General features: G+C 47.8%; 2 protein-coding genes across 2 annotated transcripts; one reads left to right on the forward strand and one right to left on the reverse strand.

The window, feature by feature from the left end:
- The first annotated feature begins 2,540 nt into the window (after positions 1–2,540).
- Positions 2,541–3,483, forward strand: wfdc2 (WAP four-disulfide core domain 2). The gene is made up of 4 exons (XM_057041792.1): positions 2,541–2,716; positions 2,810–2,950; positions 3,044–3,178; positions 3,252–3,483. Exons 1-4 carry the CDS (start codon positions 2,641–2,643, stop codon positions 3,383–3,385), a joined length of 486 nt encoding a protein of 161 aa, XP_056897772.1. The 5' UTR covers positions 2,541–2,640; the 3' UTR covers positions 3,386–3,483.
- Positions 3,484–4,104: 621 nt separating this feature from the next.
- pigt (phosphatidylinositol glycan anchor biosynthesis, class T) lies at positions 4,105–8,029 on the reverse strand. The gene is made up of 11 exons (XM_057040054.1): positions 7,608–8,029; positions 7,024–7,201; positions 6,798–6,925; positions 6,580–6,680; positions 6,271–6,445; positions 5,848–5,945; positions 5,550–5,706; positions 5,174–5,374; positions 4,926–5,091; positions 4,682–4,765; positions 4,105–4,610 (listed from the first exon to the last, which is right to left on the reverse strand). The coding sequence occupies exons 1-11, from the start codon at positions 7,999–8,001 to the stop codon at positions 4,361–4,363; spliced, it is 1,932 nt and encodes a 643-aa protein (XP_056896034.1). The 5' UTR covers positions 8,002–8,029; the 3' UTR covers positions 4,105–4,360.
- Between the last annotated feature and the right edge of the window lie 598 nt (positions 8,030–8,627).

The following is an 8,627-nucleotide window of genomic DNA, read 5'->3' on the forward strand; positions in this document are numbered from 1 at the left end:
CCTGGTGGGCCCCCAAAGGTGGCGTCTCCTTCGCCTCAGGTCTCGGTGCCCAGCCATGTCTCAGCTTGTTTGTGTGTGTGGGTGTGTGCGTTTAAGTTTGTGCATGCAAATGTGTGTGTGTGTATGTGTGTGTGTCCTTTTTCTTGATTCTCTTGTTCTCTTTGTCGTTTCTATCCTCTGTGAGGCACTTTGTGCTACCCAGTGTTTGAAAAGTGCCATATAAATAAAGATTGAATTGAATTGAAGTACATCAGCCATCACAAACAGTCGGTTCATAAGAGAAAAACCTTAAAATATCTCCAAAAATTCACGGAATTCTGCTTGTAAAAATCACGGAAGAAAATAGTGTGAACTCTTGTTTGCTCTGATTGTTAAATATGTTCAGTTTCAGATGGACAGAATAACAAATTTGACAAAATAGCTTTTTCCAAGGTAGTTTGACCTTGGATAACGATAGATAACGATGATCTGGATGACTGAGAATCTACACAGACAAATTAGCTTTTGAATTTATTTAAAAACTGATTCAAAACTGGTTCTGACGGTAAAGTGATGGTAAATCCTCAGAGTGGACTTGGACCAACAACGTCTGCATCAAAGACCACCTGAGAGAGCTACTTTCTGGAGCCACCAATGCTGATCCAAGGCCTCTGGCAAGGACTCAGCTTCTGCCTCTGCTTCATGATGGCTGCCCTTCCTCCACAGCTTCCTCCTCTTCTTCACTCTGTATCTCAGGCCTCCTCAGAGCTGAAGATGGTCCGGATGGGACAGTCGCTGCCCTCGTCCTGGGTGATGTGGGTTCCAATCCCACCCCTGACTCAAGGTGTGTCATGAAAACAAAACTAAACCAGAAAGGACACAAAACCAAAAGATCTAATGCAAACTGGAACCACAACAGAAACTCCCAAACCTTCAAAGACAAAATGGTTTTTTGTTTTGTCAAATCCATAGTAACAACCTATAAACATTCCTTTCATGCTGGCAGAGTTCAGTTTTCCAGGATGTTCAAAACTTCTTTAACAACATCTTACTTTTGTCAAAATGAATATCAAAATCCCCCATAATAACAACAGATCAGTGCATACAGCAGGCAGCAGTTTGCTAAAGCCATTTAAAATATTTGCATTATATTTGGGAGGCCTGTGGATTATTCCTAATATTGCCCAAGAGGAAAAGCTCCCGTGAAGCCCAGGCTGCTTAACAGAGGGAAACGTTCCAGATGACGACAAAATGATCTGGCCGACAGATCCCAAAGATTTAACAAGACAAAACGTCGTGTTCTGTAAACACTGCCCGATTTGCACCGTTGTTGACGCACAACTGGCGTCTGGTGAGATAGCGTGGCTGCATGTTTGTTCTGGTCAGAGCACGGGTGAGTTAGAGAGTAGGTTAGTGGGATCTGTCTCATGTCTGGTGAGGGTCAGGTTAACCCAAAGCCCTGATGGACGCTGCCTGTTCAGTAACTCATGTGACTGAGCTTCAGCGTCGCTGCTCCAACAAGCTCCTCCACAGGTTAGGTTGGTGAATGTGGGGGTGGGGGGGTGGGGGGGGGGGGGGGCTTGCTGGGTCCTGGAGTGGGACAATCACTCCCATTCCCTCGGTGATGTGGAGCTGAGGACCATGAGAGAGATGAAGGCTGTCTCCCTGTTTGCTCTGTTATCCTGGGAGCCTATCATTGTGTTCCTGTTTCCAAGGGCATGACGGAGGCTGGCAGTCTGGATCAAACCAGTTTGAAGTGTTCCCTAAAGTTCCAAACACTATTGAAGTTGTCAATGAACCCAATCTCTGTGGAGAAGCATGCCGAGGTCAGCCAGCTATTCAGGGGCGAATGCTTCAGTCTCTTATTTACTTACTTCCTGGATTTGCCTCCGACCCAGTCCGGGCTGGAGTCCATGCTCGAGGCCTGGCGCCGATGCTGTTCCAGCGAGAGACGTTGTTGGAGGTGCCTGGCTGTGGAGCTTCAGCAGCTATAGGAGTCACATGAGGGCAGATTTGCCTCATCGGGGGGGACGCTCAATAGCTGTGATCCCATCTGCGTCCGTTCATTCACGTCGGCTCCACATGCAGCAGCGGCTACAGAGTCAATAAACCGTTCACTCTCACGTACTCCGCAGTTCCCCAAAGTCAAGTTGTATTTCTTTTAGCATTCCCCACAAGAAGGCTTCAGTCAACACGAGTATTCCCATAAATATGTGGAGGAATTTAGCAGCAGGTGGGAGAAGCGTCTTTCAGTAATTCCCCTGAAAAATGGCAACAAAAGAGATTGTATTGGCAATTTGACCCCGATATCACACAAGAGTGAGGTCGCTTCTATAGAGGAACGCCAGCTGGGGCAGACTGTGACTGGAAGTGTGTGTTTTTGAATTTTTCTTTTCACAGAAAGGTTCAGAGCAACAACAAGAAGACACCCAAACACAAACCATGCAAGGACTGAATTCCATTTTTTTTTAATGTATTTATCAAATAAAAGCCACTTTATCTAGTGTGGAAGGAGATGCACAGAAAGCAGCTGATTGGTGAGTGTGTATATAAACACACCGCCAGTGAGGCAACAGGCAGCAGGACCCAGAAAGCCCGGTCATTCCTTCTGCTACAGTTGATCCCGACAGAGGCGCATTCTTTAGGCACAGAGACGCCGACATGGAGAAACTCTGCCTGCTGCTGCTCACACTCGTTGCTCTTCTGCACTGCACCAGTTTGGCTGGAGGCGTCGCAAGTAAGTTTGGCTCCGCCGCCCGCTTCATCTTTACCTTCAGTAGAAAAGTGCACGTGTGCGGGTTGTGTTGGTTGAAGTTTTTCTCCGATTCAGACCCTCGCAGACCAGGTGAATGCCCTCGTGAACTCGAGGTGGTGCCATCCAAGATGGGCTGTAAGCGTGATGACGACTGTCACAGAGGACACAAATGCTGCAAGTTTAAATGTGGAACCACTTGCGTCCCCCCTATTCTCAGTAAGAGCAGCTCTCATTTTCAGCCTTTTTCTTCCCATCAAACCTTCTGAAAATGTTCATGCCTGTGTATCCATGTCCGCGTCCTCCCCACAGCCGTGTGTCCTTGGAATTACTGGGGCATTGGACTGTGCGCTGAACTCTGCCGCGACGACAGAGACTGCCCGGATCCTGTCCTGTCCAAGTGCTGCTTCAACGGCTGTGGACACCAGTGCACCGAGCCGTACATTGGTCAGAGCCGCGGCAAGAACCCACAGCCGCTCGTTGCAACACGAATAATCTGATTTCTTCTTGTCTCCCACAGTGAAAACGGGACTCTGCGGCCCCCCCAAGGGAACCGTCATTTGTGCGGAGTATTGCGCTCATGATGGGCACTGTCCCGGGAACCAGAAGTGCTGCAGTACGACCTGCGGACACGCCTGCAGCGAGCCCTGCTGAACACACACCCGCGCTGAAGCCCACCCTACAGTCCAAACTTTGAATCAGAATTCTGTATGCATAACAGCACAGCAATAAAGACAACGTGGGCACCTTAATGGGCGCCTTGTGTTGACTCTGTCAGTTAAAGCCGGGCTGAGGGGGGGAAATTAGAACAATGATGAAATATGACAAGAATGAAGAGAAGGTTGAGAACGTCTACTGGACCTCAGAACTCTCCCACCCAATTCTAAAGCCTGGAGGATCAGAGTTTTGCTCTCCGGCTGCAAAGTTTCAGATTTAAGGGTTTGCAGCTGACGGCGTATGAACATCACTGATGTGGAATGTTTTTGTTTATGCTCCTCGCCGTTGCAGGGCGCCAGGATTCGCTCTCCTGGGGCCTGCCCACAGAGGCTGGCATGTATAAACTGCAGGATGACATTATTATTCAATCATTTTATTGAAGACGTAGAGAAAAGGGACAATCTTAATTGCACACTCACTCCCTCTCACACACACACACACCCACACACACCACACCCACACCCACACACACACACCACACACACACCACACACACCCACACCCACACACACACACACACACACACACACACACACCACACACACACACACACACACACACACACACACACACAGTTCTTGCTCAAACCCAAGGCAATAGGTTATAAAGACTGGCAGAAACATGCATCAATCAAAGAGTGCAAAATAAATAGAGAGATGTTTCTTTAAAAAAAAAAAATCAACATGGTTTGTGTTTACACGTCGCGTGGCTTGCATCCTTCACACAAATAAGTAGACGTTTTATCCCGTTCGAGAGGCTTCAGAACAAACCCGATCCAACCCAACCTGAGCCCCTGATGCAGTTACAGCTGCAGCCCCCTGAGCCGTGTCTCCACCCGTCACACCGACTGGTATCACCCTGAAGACACATCCCCGTGCCAGTGTTTGACTGAGTCCTTCCCTGAACGCAGCCTCAGAGCGGCGGCACGCCTCTCATCTTCCGGATCACGTTGGCTATGCGTTTAGCCAGGCCCGGGCTGGGTTCTTCCACCTGGAAGCTGCGGGTCAGTAAGTTGTACAGCGAGCCGTATCCAACGGCCACCACGGTGCAGGTCAGGCAGATGACATTATACGGCATGCTGAAATCTGGAGTGGGCAGGTTGACCAGCAGGGGCTCCGTGTAGACCCGTGTGAAGTAGGTGGATTCTTCTTTATTTGGGAAACTGCAGGGAGATTGGACATGTGGAGCCGGCACGCAAATGTATTGAAACAACACCGAGAGCCGCGTACTTACAAGCTGCTGAAAAGTGGGCGTTCCTGAGTCATGTTTGTATCCATGGCGACGATGCTGGGCACAAGGGAGCTTATCACGGAGGACCTAAACGTATAAGAAAGGCAGTGAAGCCATTTTAAACCCGAGGAAGTGAAAGAAGAAAACACTACTCTGATTTTCTGCGCGACACGTCTTTATTTCAGACACAAAAACACCTTGAAGTGTTCTTTATTTTTTTAAATAATTAAAAAGTACGAATGCATACCCGACATAGAAGCCGTGGTTGGGATCAGGAGTGTATTCGGTCCATTTGAGCAGCGCCCGCTCGAACTGCACGGTGACCTCGGTGACGGAAATGGGAGGAAGCTGAATCAGCATCTCCAACAGATGGGGCCTCACGCGGTCCTTGGATGGCTGGTAGTGGATGTAACCTGAGGGAGCCAAAACAGAGGCGCGTGAGTGATGCAGCGTGACAGCGGAGCTGCAGAGTCTGGACCTCCCGCTGTGACTCACTGGGCTTGTTGTCCTTTCCTTTACTGGTGACGGTGAGCGTGTGGATGTAGAGGCGCAGGTACCAGGGCACCGACTCCAGCAGCAGCACCGGGAAAGACCTGTACGGGTGGTTGTTGTACATCAGCGTGTGGATTTCGCCCATGTGCAGCCCATAACCGGCCACGTAACGCTCGGCGTGCAGTAGGGGACGCAGCATGTCACCTGCAATAGGAGCGGGGTTAGGAGCTTCACAGGAAATTTAAAGTTTTCTGCTCTAAAATCAAAAGAACCTTGCATCACTTGGCCATAACAACTGATTTTCATGTACCCCTTCATGTCGGCATGGTTTATTAAAGCAAGCGAGACTCCTGGAGCGTCTGTTACTGCTCCTACTTACCCTCGTTGGATTTCCAGCGGATCAGCAGGTTCAGGGAATGTGTCATGCCAAAGGTGCTCTGTTGTGTCAGGTCGTAGACAGAAAAGGTTCGCCTGTCCCCCAGTGCCACAGCCTGGCTCAGCAGAGAGGTGGGGGGACTCAGCTCGAGCTGCTCGCCCTGAATAACAGAAAGCATCACACATGTGGGCAGGAAGAAACGGCCCCCGCAATGCAGCGAAGCTATAAATCTGCACACTGCCGAGGTGGTTCAGTCTCGTGCCGGTGGTGCCATAAGCTTGAGACAGGTAAAAGGACAAACCTGTGGGCTGTCGGTGATGTCCACGTAGATCTTGCTGGAGGAGGCCAGTGGACAAGCTTCAGTCAGGGTCCGTGAAAACATCTTAAACAGAGACCACTCTGGAGGAACACACGTTTTAGATCAAATTAAAACACATGACTTCAATCAGTTGCAGCAGATGGTGGTTTTTCATGCAGTGGTCCTGATTATTTGGCACCGATAGCGTCCCCTGGTGGAAAGGTAATGCTGCTTTCACGTTACCATAAAAGCAGCTTAAACGCTATTTAATTCCCCTAATTCCTCATTTCTTCAAACTCTCCTCAAAACAACATTAACAACATCCACGTTTCTCTCAGTTGTAGCATTTAAAATCTGTATTTGCTCTAAATGTAACCACAAATCCTGGTATCCGAATCCATACGTGGAGAGGTGAGTTTTGCTCACCTCGTTTCCCCTGTGCAGAGATGTGGCGGTCAAAGACCACGTTGAGTGTTTGTCTCAGCTCCCAGGACGTGGCTTTGCACTCCCAGTCATGACAAACGGGTCTGATGTGGACAGCCTGGGAGTGGAAACTGCTGTGGAAGAGTTTCTCTGACTTCAACAGAACTGCAAGGCCGGCCTGAGAGCACGCCACCACCACCACAAAAAGGGAAAAAAAGAGTAGTTATAAGCATGTACAGATACTTAAAACAACATCACGACACATATTCTGTCTTGTAAGAGGTGTTTGAATAGAGACGAGTTGTCACTCACTGTGGATCCACAAGGCAACAGTTTCTTCCAGGGTGTTAAATTCTCAGTGCAAACTATTTCTCGGGGAAGGGTGGCGTAACGAAGAAAGCGGTGGTCCGTCGCTTCAAGTTCAACACAAATAAAGGAATTACCATTCACGCATGACATGCTGGACAGTTTTTACAATGAGACATTAAAAGAATGTCCTAAAAAGACTAGAAATGTGAAAGGACATGTACCATTCCCTACACCCAAAGGTTTGAACGAGGCACTGGGCTGAACGGTGTTGGTGGAGTCAATAAAGTTGAGTGAAGCGCAGAATATCCCCGACAAAACATTGGTCAGCTTCTTCCAAGTCCCATCCACGCTGAAAAGGGGTGAAAGGTTAATCTTTTATGACACATACTGTCCATTATAATAATCCTGCCAGTGACCTCTGTGTAGCCACCAGACATGCGTACTCACTCCGTCACAGAGTCCTGGAACCACACCCAGAGCTCAGTTCCAGGAGGGGCCGGCTGGTAAGGCTGCCCCCACTGCATGGTCCTCCAGTAGCCCTGCGTGAAGGAGATGTGCAGCTCTCGGACTGAGAACTTAGAGATGACCTGGCCCAGAGACTTGGGGAAAAGGCGGTAATGGGACACTGAAAACAACATAGCATGGGTTTGAGTTACAGGAAAGAAAACAGGTAACTAGTTATAGATTTGTTAATCTCACAAGGGAGGTCTGTAAATGACACATACAGAGAGAATTAGCAGCACAACTTTTCTCCTGTATATCAAAAAACATTTATTTCATTCACAATGGTGGAAATAATACATGCAAAAGCACAAATATTCTCCTACATATCTGTATATCATAATGCACCAAATTTGAGAAATTCATATACAGACATACACCAAATATATCACATACGTGTGAAATGTTGTAGACTAAATACAGTGGGAAAAAATACTTGAAATAAGTTACAGAGGCAAAAACTTTGCACATTAAGGCATAATGTTTTAAAATCAGATGTAACCTGTAATAAACGCTAGCAGTTAGCTTACCTTTATTTTCTCTGAAATTAGTCTTCCACAGGGTCCGGAACTGGAAGCTGGCATAAATATCCCCAGAATGTAGCGGTCTAATGACCAATTCCTCCCGAAAATCATGCTTTGGTTCTGATGCCGATGGAGAAAAGACATTTTCATGGCTTAAACTATCCGGCGTCTCGGTCGCAGCATCACCCAGATCCATGTTCCCGACCTCGGTCTCTTCCCACCGCCCCTTCGCCGCCGGCTGTTCGGCCTTTTTCTCGGCTGTTTCTGTTTGCGGATCAACGGACGCAGAGACATACTGTCCGGCGGGTGCAGTCGTTTCTTGGCTGTGTGCAACATTAATCAATGACAGACTAAAAATACTCAGCAGCACAACCGAGCACCTGCGCCTGTGAGCTGCCATTTTTCTCTTCCGGTGCTGGTTTACTTCCGCGTTACTACGTCACGCATGAAGGCAGCCAATGAGGTGCTTCCCTATGGACGCCTGTAGCGTTGATATGAAGCTCTTCTCCAAGACAAATAAATATTCATATTTCGCTAGTCAATTGAAATATGCAAGCATACGCCTTTTAAATTGAGCAACTAACACTCGTAAAACGTTTCCAACGTTATTCGAAACATTCAAAATGTAAGTGCAGCCTATATCAGACGTGTCTGTTGCACAATACGCTGTCGATTAACTCTCTCTAGGCGTCTGAGTAAAACGCCTCTGGAATTAATTGCAAAAGTGCAAATAGCCTCTCTTGTACCATATAATCAATTTTCATATTTAAAAATAGCCTGTTTACTAATGTCATCGTATATGCGTGAATTCAATTAACGGCCACGTCTGAATTAATTCAGCGTTTATTCAGCCTGATTAATCCCATCAGCATTTCTCGTGGTTGCAGCCCTCAACAACAGATCCAAACGCGGGTGTGTGACCTACAAAAGGACGTGTTCGTGCAGGGGAAACCTACAGTAGATATATTTATTGTGCACCATGCTAGTTGCTGTGTTGCACATTCGTGTGGTTGGACAGGGACGGGC

This window comes from Takifugu flavidus, chromosome 8 (assembly GCF_003711565.1).
Source record: "Takifugu flavidus isolate HTHZ2018 chromosome 8, ASM371156v2, whole genome shotgun sequence".
Lineage (NCBI taxonomy): Eukaryota > Metazoa > Chordata > Actinopteri > Tetraodontiformes > Tetraodontidae > Takifugu > Takifugu flavidus.

Excerpts from the sequence above, each read along its gene's own strand:
- wfdc2 (XM_057041792.1), top strand. The coding sequence starts at position 2,641 with ATGGAGAAACTCTGCCTGCTGCTGCTCACACTCGTTGCTCTTCTGCAC. Across the intron at positions 2,951-3,043 it reads TTGCGTCCCCCCTATTCTCA|CCGTGTGTCCTTGGAATTAC; the intron begins GTAAGAGCAGCT and ends TCCTCCCCACAG. Across the intron at positions 3,179-3,251 it reads GTGCACCGAGCCGTACATTG|TGAAAACGGGACTCTGCGGC; the intron begins GTCAGAGCCGCG and ends TGTCTCCCACAG.
- pigt (XM_057040054.1), bottom strand. The coding sequence starts at position 8,001 with ATGGCAGCTCACAGGCGCAGGTGCTCGGTTGTGCTGCTGAGTATTTTT. Across the intron at positions 7,202-7,607 it reads TAATTTCAGAGAAAATAAAG|TGTCCCATTACCGCCTTTTC; the intron begins GTAAGCTAACTG and ends TGTTGTTTTCAG. Across the intron at positions 6,681-6,797 it reads ACCTTTGGGTGTAGGGAATG|CGACGGACCACCGCTTTCTT; the intron begins GTACATGTCCTT and ends TTGAACTTGAAG.